General features: G+C 51.6%; 1 protein-coding gene across 5 annotated transcripts in view; it reads left to right on the forward strand.

The window, feature by feature from the left end:
• FCHSD2 (FCH and double SH3 domains 2) overlaps positions 1-5,176 on the forward strand; it is a 194,113-nt gene extending 188,937 nt beyond the window's left edge. For all 5 annotated transcript variants that reach the window (XM_051608683.1, XM_051608685.1, XM_051608682.1 and 2 more), the window contains one exon: positions 2,759-5,176. In XM_051608683.1, coding sequence (XP_051464643.1) covers positions 2,759-2,842 — 84 coding nt within the window. In that variant the 3' untranslated portion in view covers positions 2,843-5,176. The remainder of the gene's footprint in view (positions 1-2,758) is intronic.
• The last annotated feature ends 11,239 nt before the right edge of the window (positions 5,177-16,415 follow it).

Consider the following 16,415-nt stretch of genomic DNA (forward strand, 5'->3'; position numbering starts at 1 on the left):
ATCTCAGATGAATGGTGGGAGGAAAGGTCTGTTCCCTCCCCTCTGCTAACACCACAGTTGTGTCAGAAATGGAACAGAACATCAGAGCTATTTGAGATTAAGTGAACACTAGAAGAAAACAAAGCTGCCCTTATTTATAAAGGTGACCTTGAGTCTCATCTATCCTCTGTCCTTCATCTGACCTGCCAATCTGCTTTTTGAGATGTAAAACCTGCATGTCTCTTTGTGAGGCATTTGAATCGTGACATCTAACCTGGGTGGAAATTGCACCTATAATGACAGTAAAATAGATGTTGCTCAATAAACTTATGCAGCCTCTCCAGGCATTGGGAGGTTATTTCTGGTCTTGCCCCATGTAATAACCCCTGAACAGGACCAAAAAAGAGGTGGCAATAAATGCCAGCACAGTTTAATCCTATGATTGGTACAATTGCTTCTTCTCCAACGTGCTGGCAGATGAATCTGCTTGCCAGGAGCTTGCTGTGATGTGCAGTCCTTGGGAATCAATTGCATTTAGGGTTCAGTTTCTTCCCAAGCCCCATGATTTGAATCAATTGCATTTAGGGTTCAATTTCTTCTCAAACTCTTGATTTGAATCAGTTACATTTAGGGTTCAATTTCTTCCCAAACCTTTTGGTTTGAGGGTTTGGATTAAAAATTCTTAACAATAAAATCTATATATTTTGTGATGTCTTTGCTGCCTAGAAAGACATTTTTCCAGGAAAGGGAGAATTGAATCACTTAGGACTTGCAAAATCCATGTCCTGGGATTAATTTTGATATCAAGTTTTGGGCATTTCCAAGTGCCAAACCAAGTCAGGTGAAGATGGGACCTTTGTGTTTCCCTGCCATTCCCAGTGAAGGAGGTTGCAAAAAAAGAGCATTTTTGGGTGTTCAAAAATTGTATTTTCCAGTCAGTGAGAAGCTTATTCATTAACAAGGCAGAGGTAGTACTGCATATTTGCATATTTAAATGTGGAACTGGGAATTTTCACATTCTCTTTATTCCCTTGTAAAAAGACACTGATTCAGCTCCCCCGTTCTGTGGGTGGATCATTAATTCCTGAGTTTCTTGCAACTTTTCAAGATGTGACTACAGTGTCATGCCTTAATTAACAGGCTACCTGTTAGTTTTGCATTTTAAATAGGCCTGGTTGGAAAATACTGTGAAGTCTGTTCTGGTATTTCTCCAGAATTCATGTTTTCCATAAGCCAGTCACTCTGGTGTGTTCTGAAATCGTGTGGTATAAACCCTGCATGAAGTGCTGTTGCTGCTTAAGGTAATTCCATCAGGAGCAATAATAACTTGATTGATGTGGCAGAGTCTAAAAATAGCATCAGATTTCAGGTGTCTGTGGTTCAGGTCAGTGATTGATGAGATAGAATTAAGCTGCTCAGATGCCACAAGATACAAGAGAGGTTCTCCTCCCCCTCTGTTCTGCCTCGGTGAGGCTGCATCTGGAATATTGTGTCCAGTTCTGGGCCCCTCAGTTCAGGAAGGACAGGGAACTGCTGGAGAGAGTCCAGGGCAGAGCCACAGAGATGCTGAAGGGAGTGGAACATCTCCCTGATGAGGAAAGGCTGAGGGAGCTGGGTCTCTTGAGCTTGGAGAAGAGGAGACTGAGGGGCGACCTCACCCATGGTTACAGACACGTTCAGGGCAGTGTCAGGAGGATGGAGCCAGGCTTTGTTCAGTGGTGTCCAGGGACAGGACAAGGGGCAGTGGGTGCAAACTGGAGCACAGGAGGTTCCATGGGAATATCAGGAAGAACTTCTTTCCTGTGAGAGTGACAGAGCCCTGGGACAGGCTGCCCAGAGAGGCTGTGGAGTCTCCTTCTCTGGAGACATTCAAACCCCCCTGGACACGTTCCTGTGTGATGTGCTCTGGGTGACCCTGCTCTGGCAGGGGGGTTGGGCTGGGTGATCTTTCCAGGTCCCTTCCAACCCTTGAGATTCTTGGATTCTGTGACACTCTGGTAATTTCCAGGCTACACGAGTTCCAAGCATCAGATTTCAGAATTTGATGTAAAGTCCAAAGTTCCTCCTGGGTTTTGTGCTGGATTCTCTGTGGGTGCAGGCAGAATGGGAAAGTTATTTCCCTCGGTGTGTTTACACTGTTGTGTCTGCAAGTCATCCTGGACAAAAGTCAGCTGGGAGTGGTGGCAGTTCATAAGCAAAGGACTTGATGTCTTCATTAGAGAAGCTGTGGCTGCCCCATCCCTGGCAGTGTTGAAGGGCAGGTTGGATGGGGCTTGGAGCAGCCTGGGCTGCTGGGAGGTGTCCCTGCCCATGCAGGGGGGTTGGGACTCAATAATCTTTAAGGTCCCTTCCAACCCAAACCAGTCTGTGATTCTATGATCAATTGGAGACAACTGGACCCGAATTCAGCTGGTTACTCACTGTAGTATTAGCCTGAAGTTGCACCAGGGGAGGTTCAGATTGGATATGAGGAAGAATTCCTGTACTGAAAGAGTGGTCAAGCCCTGGCACAGGCTGCCCAGGGAGGTGGTGGAGTCACCATCCCTGGAGGTGCTCAAGAAACATGTAGATGTGGTGCTGAGGGACGAGCTCTAGTGGCCAAGGTTGTGGGGTGGTTTTTGAGTTGGCAGTTGGCCTCGGTGATCCTAGAGGCCCTGTCCAGCCGTGGTGACTCTGTAGCTCTGCTGAGCTTCAGGTGTGAGCTCAGAGTTGCGGTTCTAGACGATACCAGGTCAGAAATGGGGGCAGTTTTCTGATGGGCTGGTTCTGGCTGTTTCAGGTCCGAGCAGCTCCACCTCCCCCCACGCAGCATCACCGCCGGGCAACGGAGAAGATCGAGGACGTGGAAATCACCCTGGTGTGACCAGGGGGCTGGTGAAGGAGTCGAGCTACAATCAAGACCAAACGCCGCCTTTTGGTCAATCTCCTTCTTGGGCACCTTTGCATGATGAAGACTTTGAACAGAGCAAGAGCTAGGGAGGATTTTCTGTGGCAGTGACATGGTGGCTTCCTTCCCAAGGTCATGAATATTTTGTGCCTTTATTTTTTGGGGGGGTTTGGTTTTGATTTCTAGGCATCATTCTTCCTCTCTTGGCACAAACCAAGACGGGCCAGACAGCAGGAGCAGAGCCTTGGAGCAGGTTTCTCTCCTGGTTGAAGATGGTCCATTGATTTTATACAGAGGCAGAAGAAAGAGCCTCATCCATGCAACTTAGTCCCAGCATCTTTCAATCCCATGCTTTAGTACAGTATATTACTGTTGCCATAGGAATGTCTTGAAGATTGTCAGTTCCTCAAGTAGCATCACTTGTATTAATCAGCTCTTTGGAATGAAAAAGGGAACTGAAAAATAAGTGTAAGGAGAGGCTGGCTCCTCTTTAACCCCCTTGCAGAAAGGAAGAGACAGGATCATCATCTTCTCGATAAAAAAAAACCACAACAAACCTGATGTGGATCATGTGGTGTTGATGACATTGATGCACAACTCTTCAATCGTGAACAGCCAAGCAGAACTAAATGTCCTTTGTATGAATATTTAAGCAGAACATTTAGGAATTAGAGTCTCTGATACGGAGGTGCTGAAGTTGTAGCAACATCTTGTTCCATAGCATAAACCAACTGGTAGAAGAGTAAGTGAGATTTTTGTCTAGACCTGGAAATTGAGCTTCCTTTTCTTTTTTTTTCCTTACCAGATTTTGGGGATTTTGGTTTTCTGGTTTCTTTTTGTTTGTTCTTTTGTGGTTTTTTTTTTTCAAGTCTTTGGGTCACTCCTGTCCCAGGTATCACCGTGTCCTTTATTATCCAACATTATATCTTTGTCATCAAAACATCTGGCTAGAGTTAGGAGTTACATTTAGAGTGTTTTACATGCAATATTTAGGGTTTGTTTTTTTTCTTCTTGCATCAGATGGTCCTGTAACATTTTCCCATGTGAAGCCCCTTAACCAGCCAAAGCCAGAGCACCAGGAAAAGCTCTGGCTCCTGCAAAGCCTTCAGACCACCTCTGTGGCCAAGACTGGTCTCAAATTACCCTTTAGGCAAGAAACAGTGTAAAAAGAACTTCAAAATCAATATTCAAGGGGAGATCTCTGCAAAAGCAGCTTTTGTTTCGAAAGAAGAGGGCAGAGGGAATTCTGAGGTTTAACATGGAGAGGAAGGGTGAGAGGAAAGGGGAAAAAAAAGCTGGGTGAAAACAGGGGGTTTCTTTCTGTGTCAGTGAATGATTTTCAGGGATCTCCATCAGATCAGAGCTTCAGTCAAAAGGCATCACAGGGTTGGTTTTTCGAGCTGTTTTGTGGGGCCTGGTGAATGTGCTCTTATGTCTTCATGTGTATCATTTTTTTTCCTAAGCCAGGAAGTTTTCTACCTTTAGTTCACTAACAAGGGCTATTTTTTTGAGGCTGCATTTACAAAAAAAAACCAAAACCTACAAAAAACACCATTAAAAAAAAAAATCTAACAAGATTTTCTCATCAAGTTTGCACATGACTTGTCAATCCCAACCCAAGTTGGGTCTCTTGAGACATTTGTGTTTGCCAACCTCCCTTCCCAGTGGGATCCTTAACCAAGAGTGGGGCTGTTGGAAGAAAACAATTCATGGATCAGTGAAGAAATCACTGTCCAGTGGAGTCTTTTCCATCTTTGTTTCATTCTTTTTGCACCTCTTGTCCTGTTGATCTGTTTGAGGTCTTTTTTTAACGTGTTGATCGAACTTGTTCTTAAGTTTAAAAAAGAAGATTTTAACTGTTTGAAATGAATTCTGAAAGCTTCATGATGCAGCAGTCAAGCAAGTTTTCTTTTGCCATCATGTTCATGCTCAATCCCTCTGGCCAGTTTTTCTGTGTCTTTCAACCCTGGGCTTTCAAAAAACGCAGAGAAGTGTTATTTAAAGTCTCTTTAGTTGTATTTTAAACTATTTTCTGGAAGAGCTGCTAATTTTATTTAAAAGAAAACAAAACAAAAAAACCCACAAAAAAAAAACACCACACACACGACATAAAAAAAACAGAAGAAGAAGAAAAGTTGTAAAAAATATTGCCTCTTTTTAACTTTGATTTCTTCATCCAGGGCATGTATTGACCTCCCATCGTGTACAGCGTCGCTCCTCGGAAAGCATCGGTGCTTTCTTTCTATTGGCTGTAAAAAGTTTGTATTTATTATGTATAAAAAGTTGAATAATAAAAAAGTGGAACTCAAATCTGGGACGTTGCCTGGATGGGGACACGGCAACGGATTGAGAACAGCCCCAAGGAGAAGGAGCTGGGGGTGATGGTGGATGAGAAGCTCAACATGAGGCGGCACCGTGCGCTGGAGCCCAGAACCCACCCGTGTCCTGGGCTGTGTCACCAGCAGCGTGAGCAGCAGGGCCAGGGAGGGGATTGTCCCCTCTGCTCTGCTCTGCTGAGACCCCCCTGCAGGGCTGGGAACAGCTCTGGGGTCCCCAGCACAGGAAGGACACGGAGCTGTTGGAGAGAGGCCAGAGGAGGCCCCGGAGATGCTGGGAGGGCTGGAGCAGCTCTGCTCTGGAGCCAGGCTGGGAGAGTTGGGGTGTTGAGCCTGGAGAAGAGAAGGCTCCAGGGAGACCTGAGAGCACCTTCCAGGGCCTGAAGGGGCTCCAGGAAAGCTGGGGAGGGGCTTGGGACAAGGGCAGGGAGGGCTGGGAGCAGGGGGAAGGGTTTCCAGCTGGCAGAGGGAGCTGGAGCTGAGATGTGAGGGAGAAATTCTGGGCTGTGAGGGTGGGGAGAGCCTGGCCCAGGTTGCCCAGGGAAGCTGTGGCTGCCCCATCCCTGGCAGTGTTGAAGGGCAGGTTGGATGGGGCTTGGAGCAGCCTGGGCTGCTGGGAGGTGTCCCTGCCCATGCAGGGGGGTTGGAACCTGATGATCTTGAAGGTCCCTTCCAACCCAAACCTTTTGATGATTCAATTCTGTGAAAACAAGAAGGATTGGCTGATCCCCCAGAAGGCTGTGTGGCTGTTCAGCAAGACCTGGACAGTGGAACCTGATGAGGTTCAACAAGGGCAGAGTCCTGCACCTGGGAAGGAACAACAACTTGCACCAGGACAGGCCAGGGGTTGACCTGCTGGAAAGCAGCACCGTGGAGAAGGACCTTGGGGTCCTGGTGGACAATAAATTGTCCATGGGGCAGCAATGTCACCTTGTGGCCAAGACAGCCAATGGTATCTTGGGGTGCATTAAGAAGACCGTGTCCAGCAGGTCAGGGAGGTTCTTCTCCCCTTCTGCTCTGCCCTGATGAGACCTTGCCTGGAATATTGTTGTCCAGTTCTTTGCTGCCCAGTTCAAGAGGGACAGGGATTTACTTGGGAGAGTCCAAGGGAGGCTACAGGGATGATGAAGGGACTGGAACATCTGTCTGATGGGGAAAAGCTGAGAGACCTGGGGCTGGTTAGTCTGGAGAAAAGAAGACTAGAGGGGATCTTAGTAATGTCTATCAATACCTGCAGGGTGGGTGTCAAGAAGGGGCCAGTCTCTGTTCAGTGGTGCCTGTGACAGGACGAGGGGAAATGGCACCAAGTGACAACACAGGGAGTTCCACCTCAACATGAGGAGAAACTTCTTTCCTGTGAGGGTGACAGAGCCCTGGGACAGGCTGCCCAGGGAGGCTGTGGAGTCTCCTTCTCTGGAGACTTTCAAGACCTGTCTGGATCTGTTCCTGTGTGACCTGCCCTGGGTGATCCTGCTGGAACAGGGGGGTTGGACTCGATTTCCAGAGGCCCCTTCCAACCCTGCCCATTCTGTGATTCTATGGAAGTGTCACGGGGAGAGGAGGGCTGTGACTGGGGGAGAACCTGGCATTTGGGGATAACAATGTACATATTCTTGGGTATCATTTTTTATGGTTGATGCTTTTACAGAGAGATTTGGATCTCCAGCCACTTTGGCACATCCTTCAGGCCATCTTTACACACTGCTCCAAGGTGGGATTGATATGAGGAGCAAAATGCTGCCAACACTGGAGCCAGCAAGAGAGCTCCAGGTATCAAAATAATTGCCTAACAGCCCTTCTGCAATTAGGCTAATTGCCTAAAGAAGGAGAGAGAGTGATTGATAATAACACCTCAGTGGGATTGGCCTTTAATAGGCATGATTTGCCTCATTTTGAGAGGAGTATTCTCACTGCATCTCAACTTCCTCCAGCTTCAGGATGCCTTTATGCTCTGGATTTCCCAGTTCTGTTTCCTAACCACCACTGGGAAGCCACCCCAGCCACCAGCTCCTTGCTTGGCTGATTTCAGCATCTCAGAGGTGAGTGATTTTTGCATTAGGTGCTTTCCCTGATGAGGAAAGGCTGGGAGAGCTGGGACTGCTCAGCCTGGAGAAGAGAAGGCTGAGGGGAGACCTTCTGAATGCCTGGCAGTATCTCAGGGTGGGTGCAGGAGGATGGAGCCAGACTCTGCTCAGCAGTGCCCAGGGACAGGACGAGGGGCAACGGGCACAAGCTGGAACATGGGAAGTGGCACTGAAAGGTGAGGGAAAACTTCTTGCCTGTGAGGGTGGCAGAGCCCTGGGACAGGCTGCCCAGGGAGGGTGTGGAGTCCCCTTCTCTGCAGATATTCCAGCCCCTGGATGCAGCCCTGGGTGATGTGCTCTGGGTGATCCTGCTTCAGCAGGGGAGTGGGACTGGATGGTCTCCAGAGGTCCCTTCCCACTCTGACAAGTCTGTGATTCCATGATTAAAAAGAGCTCTGTGTGCCTATTTCCTCCCAGGTTTTGCTTTCAGCTAGTGGGATTCCAGATGGGATTTTCCTGTTGGAACTCAGCTCACTGCAGCAGGTCTTCAGTGTCCTGGGCCACCAGGCACTGCTCCCATGTTGGGGGTCGAGCTTTCATCTTCCATTTTCACTCTTCACACACGACTGTGAGATCCCACCTGGAGTGCTGTCTCCAGTTCTGGAGTCCCCAGCATAAGAAGGACACAGAACTCCTCGAGCATGTCCAGAGGAGGCCACAAAGGGCTTGAGCACCTTTCCTATGAAGACAGGCTGAGGAAGTTGGGGGTTGTTCAGCCTAGAGAAGAGGAGGCTCCATGGTGACCTTAGAGCAACTTTCCAGTAGCTGAAGGGGCTCCAGGAAAGCTGGGGAGGGACTTTTTACATGGGAGTGTAGGGAGAGGATAAGGGGCCATGGTTTGAAGCTTCAAGAGAGGAGATTCAGGTTGGACATGAGGAAGAAATTCTGTGCTGTGAGGGTGGGGAGACCCTGGCCCAGGTTGCCTAGAGAAGCTGTGGCTGTCCCATGCTGAGAGTGAAAAGAATCCCAAGCAAAGAGGTTTGTGTGTGAAGCATCTAAGAAGCAGGGGGAAGGGGGATTTCTCAAAGCAAAAATCTGCAGAAGCTCAGGTCAAAAATGATGAAAGCCTGTGTAACAGTTCATAGAATGGTTTGGGTTGGAAGGGACCTTCAAGATCATCTGGTTCCAACCCCCCTGCATGGGCAGGGACACCTCCCAGCAGCCCAGGCTGCTCCAAGCCCCATCCAACCTGCCCTTCAACACTGCCAGGGATGGGGCAGCCACAGCTTCCCTGGGCAACCTGGGCCAGGCTCTCACCACCCTCACACCCAAGAATTTCCTCCTCATCTCCAACCTCCAACTCCCCTCTGCCAGTTTTAATCCATCCCCCTTGTCCTCTCACTCCCTGCCCTTGTCCCAAGTCCCTCCCCAGCTTTCCTGGAGCCCCTTCAGGCACTGGAAGGTGCTCTCAGGTCTCCCTGGAGCCTTCTCTTCTCCAGGCTCAACACCCCAACTCTCCCAGCCTGGCTCCAGAGCAGAGCTGCTCCAGCCCTCCCAGCATCTCCGGGGCCCTCAACAGGAGTGTTGGGGTGAATGATGTGAAGTCCCTTACTATTAATTCATTGTGCTGGGGTTTCTTTTTGCCTGTTCCCTGCAAATGCTACAAGAAAGCTGGGCACACGGGCGAGCTCCCTTTCCCATGCAGCACAATCAGCACAAATCTCTCTCACTGTTCATAGCAATAAAGAAGGAAAACACACACACACACACAGAGATGAAGCCTGTTTTCCTCTCTGCAACTCACACATTTTCCCTGCTTGCTCTTCCAGCAAGGTCCCTATAATTAATAACCTGCAAATCTCAGCACAGCAGAGGCAGGAGGGGCAGGAAATTCACCTTAATCAGCCTTCCCTTCTACTGAGCCTCCCAGGAAACTCTGCAGGGAGGATTCTGCTGCCCAAGACTGTCTCCTGTGCCCCCATCCCCATTTTCTCTGTTTGCCCTGCATAAAAATGATAGGAGGGAGTTTCCTCTCCCCTTCCATCCTACATCTGCCCAGCTCCCCACGAGGTGAGCTGGGGGATCCCAGCCCTCAGCTCCAGGCACAGGGGGAGGCTGGAGAAAGGGATGGATAAAAAGAAGGAAAACTGAAGCCAGGGATGCAGCAAATGAGCCCAATAAGAAGTGCAGCTGAGGAAAATGCTGACGTGCTTCCTATACCAAGTAGTTTCCCACTCTAGGCATTGCCCAGGGGGGCTGGAGGGTTTCAGATCTGGTGGCAGGATGGCTGGGAGTGTCTGCATTGCAGGTCACCTCCTCCAGAACACACAGGCACTGCAGTGACACCAGGGGCTGGGGAAGGGAGGAAATCTCCCTGCTTGGCAGAGCTGAACTGGAGCAGACACCAGAGCTGTGGTCAATAAGCACCCCTCTGCAGGCAGCAGGGGGAGGAGGAGGAAGAGGAGGGAGGGTTTGCTGAAGTTCAAGTGCAGCCTCTCACCCCTCCAGCACAGCTTGTGTGAGGAGTCCAGGTACAACTCCATTCCAGCCATAATTCCCTGCAGGAGCTGGAGGACACGGGCAGTCAGCTGAGGTCTCCAGGCTGTCATCTGACATGTTGGAATGTGCTCTGCATCCCAAGGGAAAGCTCTGCCCTCCCCACCCTCAGAAATACACCCTGGAATTATTTTTACCTGTTGCAGAGAACGATTTAGTTCATTTCACACATGGGAAACCCAACGAGGGGTGAAACTGGGATGGGCTGAGTGAAAAAATGTTCCTCCTGGTAACTTACCAAAAGTATTTATTTTGGAAAAACCAGCACTGGAGTTTTCTGTCTGAGTAAATGGACCTGCTAGGTTTGAAAGCTGATGAGATTGCTGCCTGGAAAAGCATCCCAGGATCACAGGCTGGTTGAGGCTGGAAGTGACATCTGGTCCAACCTCCTGTGCTCAACCAGGGCCACCCAGAGCTGGTTGCCCAGGATCACACCCCGAGTTCTGAATGTCTCCAGGAATGGAGGCTCCACAACCTCCCTGAGCAACCCGTGCCACCGGTCCATCTCACTGTGAGCAAGTGTTTCCTGATCTCCAGTTTCTCCTCTTCAGAGGGAACCTCCCACGTTCTCACTGTGTGCCCGTGGCCTCTGGTCCTGGCACAGGGCACCACTGGGAAGAGCCTGGCCCTATCCCCTTAGCACCCTCCCTGCAAGTGCTCACATCCATGGATGAGATCACAGCATCACAGGCTGGTTTGGGTTGGAAGGGACTTAGAAGATCATCTAGTTCCAACCCCCTGCATGGGCAGGGATCCTCTGAGCCTTCTCTCCCCCAGGCTGGAGCCACCTTTCCCTGTGTGTGCTCCCTGCAAGGAAAGAGCTTTTAAATCAGCCTGAAACCTTTCCAAAAGCAAGTGCTGTGGGCTTTGTGTTGCCCACGGATCCTGGTTTGCTGGCTCCAGAAGTCCCCTGTGCTTGGGAGTCCCCAGGGTCCGACTCAGGAGCTCTGTGAGGAACACTGCAAGTACCACGGAGACCCAGAAAGCAGATTCAGTGGCTGAGGCTTCAGATTCTACCTCTTTAATGGGCCACAAAACTCCAGTTCTGACGTGGCCTTGTTTCTGTTCCCAAAAGCACCTGGGGGAAAAAGATACATCCTGTAGAGACTGGTCGCCCTGTACCTTGGAAGGGGCTCGTGGGGGCTTTCAAATCCTGAGCCCAGAGCAAGCCCCCCAGGGCGTGAGGGGTGTTGAGGTGCCTGCCAGGTCAGTTTGCAGCCCCATCTCCTTCCTCCTTCTCTTCCCATTTCAGGTTTGCTCCCCACAACCAACTTTCCAGCCTCTTGGCCCATCCCAAGGGTGGGAAGCTGCGATTCTCCCACCGCTTCGTTCCACACCCTCTTCTGCTGCCCTCTGGGTTTCCCATGTCTGAGGGGGACAGGGGCCTGGTGACCTCCATCCAGCTCTGTTGGGCAGGCTCACAGAAACTGTCCCTGCCACTCTGGGCCTGCAGGGACCAAGGACTAAAGGGACTTTGGATTCTCTTACGTCGTTTCACCCAACAAAAACGTAACCACGTGAATTTCTCTGAAATCTTCTCCTGACTCAGCCCGTGTTTGCTGTGAAGAACAGGAGACGTGGGTCACCTTTCCTTTTTAGTTCTTCATCTTGCTGTGAAAGTAGAAGTGATTCGACCTCGAGCCTGCAAGCTGAGCTCCACAGATGGTTTCCCCAGCTACTCCAGTTCTTTTTGCACTTCAGTACATCATGGATTGAGAACAGCCCTGAGGAGAAGGACTTTGGGTTGATGAAAAGCTCAACATGAACCAGCAATGTGTGATGGCAGCCCAGAACCCACCCGTGTCCTGGGCTGTGTCACCAGCAGCGTGAGCAGCAGGGCCAGGGAGGGGATTGTCCCCTCTGCTCTGCTCTGCTGAGACCCCCCTGCAGGGCTGGGAACAGCTCTGGGGTCCCCAGCACAGGAGAGACATGGAGCTGTTGGAGAGGGGCCAGAGAAGGGCCATGGAGATGCTGGGAGGGCTGGAGCAGCTCTGCTCTGGAGCCAGGCTGGGAGAGTTGGGGTGTTCAGCCTGGAGAAGAGAAGGCTCCAGGGAGACCTGAGAGCACCTTCCAGGGCCTGAAGGGGCTCCAGGAAAGCTGGGGAGGGGCTTGGGACAAGGGCAGGGAGGGCTGGGAGCAGGGGGAAGGGTTTCCAGCTGGCAGAGGGAGCTGGAGCTGAGATGTGAGGGAGAAATTCTGGGCTGTGAGGGTGGGGAGAGCCTGGCCCAGGTTGCCCAGGGAAGCTGTGGCTGCCCCATCCCTGGCAGTGTTGAAGGGCAGGTTGGATGGGGCTTGGAGCAGCCTGGGCTGCTGGGAGGTGTCCCTGCCCATGGCACAGCTGTTGGAACTAGATGATCTCTGAGGTCCCTTCCAAACCAAACCAGTCTGTGATCATTTCAGTCCAAATGCACTTGGATGCAGAGCAGGCAGTGAAGATCCCTGCAGATGGAGAAGACTCTGGCTCCTCTTCTGTGTGATCACTGGGACAGAGGCTGCTGCCCTGGCTGGTGGCCAGGCTTGGATCCCTGATACACCCACGTGTCAGCACACAGCTGAGAGCAGCTCGGGATGTACCGGGTTACACCCTGACCTGAAGGTTTCAGCCCTGAGGACACTCTGGGTCTCCCTGCCCCTGGGCTTGCAGGGGGGACGGAGCCGAGATGACCCAGGTGCTGGGCCAGCAGCCTTGTCCTGCACAGAGTCACAGAATGGTTTGGGGTTGGCAAGGAGCCTTTAAAACTCCTCCAGTCCAACCCTCCTGCAGGGAGCAGGGACATCTTCAGCCAGACCAGGTTGCTGGGAGCCCCATCCAGCCTGGAACCAGCACCCAGGTGGTCGCGGCTGCCTCGTTACCGACACGAAACGAGCCCGGCGGGGGGAGAAACAGTTTCACCAACACGTTGGGTTGAGGGGCTGGGAGCTCGTTTCTGCTCCCTGCTCCATCATCAGCCTCCCTGGACAAATCCTCTGGGCTCCTGCTTCCTGTTTGCACAGCAGGGCCAGCATCCCCTGAAGGTTCAATCTGAAGATGAGCCTGTTGCCGGGCTGGGTGGTGAAGCTCCTTCCACTTCAGAAGTGGTTTCATTCCACCCCTTACCTCCCACCTTCATCTGATTGGGGTTAGATTTTCCTTTTCAAATGCAGATTCCAAAGCAGTTGCTTCGAGGTGGTGCTTCTGCTCTGGTGTAATTAGTTTTGTCTCCTGTAATTGCTTCTCCTTTCCCCATTGTTTATTGAAAGAGGAATGAATTTCCAGGTCCAGTTGCACTGGGAATGCTGACAGGAGCTTTCTGAAATCCCACAGCACAGCTCTTGGCCTTTTTCATTCAGCTGGATCCTGCAGAAAGGGCCAAATTCAGCTTCACCTCTGTGTGCTGGGCAAATTACTGCACTAATTAATTTCTCTAAGACTGGGGCCTCCTTCCTGCTCAGCACTGATGGAGTGAGGGCACTGTCTGCAGGCATCACGTGTGAACAGAAAGCAGCACCAACCTTGGATTAACCTGCTGAGGAAACTTGTATGAAGAGCCACGAGAGGCTGATGATTCAAAAGTACAGGAGTTTTTAAAAGTGTAGAGTCCAATATTAAGTCCAGGTCCTTCTTCATCAGACTCTTGGATTAAGAAGTGAGGAACAACCCATTGCAGGGTGAGGTTTTATGCTCCCTTGGTTTATCCCTGCAGGTGTTGCTGTGGGGGGAGCAGAATTGACTTAAAACAGAAGAACTGGCTTTTTTTCCTCAGGAATTAGAGAATCACAGACAGGTCTGGGTTGGAAGGGACCTTCAAGATCATCTGGTTCCAACCCCCTGCATGGGCAGGGACACCTCCCAGCAGCCCAGGCTGCTCCAAGCCTCATCCAACCTGCCCTTCAACACTGCCAGGGATGGGGCAGCCACAGCTTCCCTGGGCAACCTGGGCCAGGCTCTCCCCACCCTCACAGCCCAGAATTTCTCCCTCACATCTCAGCTCCAGCTCCCTCTGCCAGCTGGAAACCCTTCCCCCTGCTCCCAGCCCTCCCTGCCCTTGTCCCAAGCCCCTCCCCAGCTTTCCTGGAGCCCCTTCAGGCCCTGGAAGGTGCTCTCAGGTCTCCCTGGAGCCTTCTCTTCTCCAGGCTCAACACCCCAACTCTCCCAGCCTGGCTCCAGAGCAGAGCTGCTCCAGCCCTCCCAGCATCTCCGGGGCCTCCTCTGGCCTCTCTCCAACAGCTCCGTGTCCTCCCTGTGCTGGGGACCCCAGAGCTGCTCCCAGCCCTGCAGGGGGGTCTCAGCAGAGCAGAGCAGAGGGGACAATCCCCTCCCTGGCCCTGCTGCTCACGCTGCTGGTGACACAGCCCAGGACACGGGTGGGTTCTGGGCTCTGAGCACACGTTGCTGGTTCACGTTGAGCTTCTCATCACCCACCACCCCAAGTCCTTCTCCTCAGGGCTGCTCTGCTGGTTGGTTTTTGGTTGCCATTGGCTTTGCAAATCCAGATCTCCACGCTCCATCCAGCAGCTCTGCTTCCCTCCACCCATGTTCCTTCATCCAGCAGAGAGCAACGCTGGGGGTCAGACAAATCCCCAAGTGCCAGGCAGGGAATGTTCCTGGAAGGGAAACCCACAGCCCAGCCCATCCTCACACTACCACAAACTCTTGTCGAGGTCAGTGCAAATTATTACCCAAGGACACTGGGCAGGGTGTGACTGTTCTCAGATAACAAGGGGGATCTCGTGTTAGTTCAGCTGGCACAACCAACAGCAGGGACCTGCTGCTGCTTTCAAAATCATCTGACTGAGCTAATTTGAGGGTGAGGAAACAATTTCTTGATCTGAAGTCCTCGCCAGTCACAGATGGAGAGAATTCTGGGATGGTTTGGGTATTATTCCTGCAGAAAAGCAGCCTTGGTGGATACTTTTCATTTATTTATGAGCCCCTGCAAAACAGTTGTGTTGTGTGGCTGCTCAGGTGTTTTATTTAGAGATGTGAACAGCTGAGGTGCTGGGAAGAGGAGCTCTCTGGATGGCAGGCATCTGAGATTTTTGCTGAAATGGCTTGTTTTCTAAAGCAAATAGCCACTGCAGCTGCTGGGGCTGGTTGGAGCTCACCCTTTCTTTAAAGCAGTTTTGAAAAGATTGAATCAAATCAAATGGAAAGGTGTTAAGTTTGCAGCTCTGCTTTTGCATTCTGGTCAGGTGTCTTGTGGTTCTTCATGGGGCTCTTGCAAACCAGCTTCTGAGGACGGTGGTTAATGTCCTAGAAAATAACCTTGTGCTTAGAGGAACTGCTCTTTGATCACTGCTGCTCTCAGGCTGTCTCCTGGGGGGTGGGAGCAGGGAGGGAGGGAGCAGGGCAGAGCAACAACCAGGTTATTGCTCATAGGATCATGGAGTCACAAAATGGTTGGGATTGGAAGGGACCTCCGGAGATCATCCAGCCCAATCCTCCTGCCAGAGCAGGAACACCCAGGGCAGATCCCACAGGAACACGTCCAGATGGGTCTTGAAAGTCTTCAGAGAAGAAGATTCCACAGCCTCTCTGGGCAGCCTGTCCCAGGGCTCTGTCACCCTCACAGGAAAGAAGCTTTTCCTCATGTTGAGGTGGAACTTCTTGCATTCCTGTTTGTGTCCATTGCCCCGTGTCTTATCCCAGGTTACCCCTGAAAAGAAACTGGCTCCTCTTCTTCACACCCACCCTTCGGATACCTGTAAACATGGATAAGATCCCCTCTCAGTCTTCTCTTCTCCAGATCAACCAGCCCCAGGTCTCTCAGAGCAGCTCCCACTCCGTTCCCGTAGCACCGGTTCTGAGCCTGGAGTTCTCCTGCCTGCCCCGGGGTTCCCGTGGAGCCAGCAGCCTGGTAAACCCTGAGTTACCAAAATCAGATGTCCACAGTGTGAAGGATGGGCTCGGACCCCAAGACCCAGCTGGTGACGGGACCTCAGAGAGTGTTTTTGCCCCGTTAGTGCCCAGTCTGCCCCCGGGCAGCAGCCATCAAGCAGGAGGACCCAGAGGATGGAGGTCAGCCAGAGCTGGATCAGAAAGGCTCCCCGAGGAGCCCTGCTGTTGGGTTACAAGTGAGGATGCTGCCTCTTGGATGCCTTCACCTCCCTCCTCTGCACTGCAAAGTAGTCCTGCTTCCCTCAGCCCCAGCAGGGAGGTGACACACGGCTCAGAGGCCAGGGGAGAGAGACCTGCTTGCCCACAGACCCCAGCCACACGTCCCCCTCCACCCCTGGGTGAGAGGGAAAGCCCTTGTGTGCAACACCCAGAGACCCCACCACGATGGTTGGGGCCTCTGGACTGGTAGGACATGTTTGCTGGCAGGAGGAGAAGCTCCTCAGCAGTTTGTCTCCGGTGCTGGTTTCACGACAAGTAGAAAAGGGGTGTGATTTTTCTGCAGCTGCATTTGGCCTGCTGCAGTGATGGCTTTGAGTCAGCTCCTTACTGAGCACAGAAAGGAGCTGAAGGCTGCAGGTAGCAGCGTGGTGGGGAGAAGACACTGCAAGGTTTCAGGCCGTGTTTTTCACTCTGTGCCTTCGGGCATTAGTGTGAGTTCCCTCGAGGGGCAGCGTAGGATCATAGAATGTCTTGGGGTGGAAGGGACCTCTAAAGTCATCTAGTCCAACCCCCTACAATAAGCAGGGACATCTCAC

This window comes from Apus apus, chromosome 1 (assembly GCF_020740795.1).
Source record: "Apus apus isolate bApuApu2 chromosome 1, bApuApu2.pri.cur, whole genome shotgun sequence".
Taxonomy (NCBI): Eukaryota; Metazoa; Chordata; class Aves; order Apodiformes; family Apodidae; genus Apus; species Apus apus.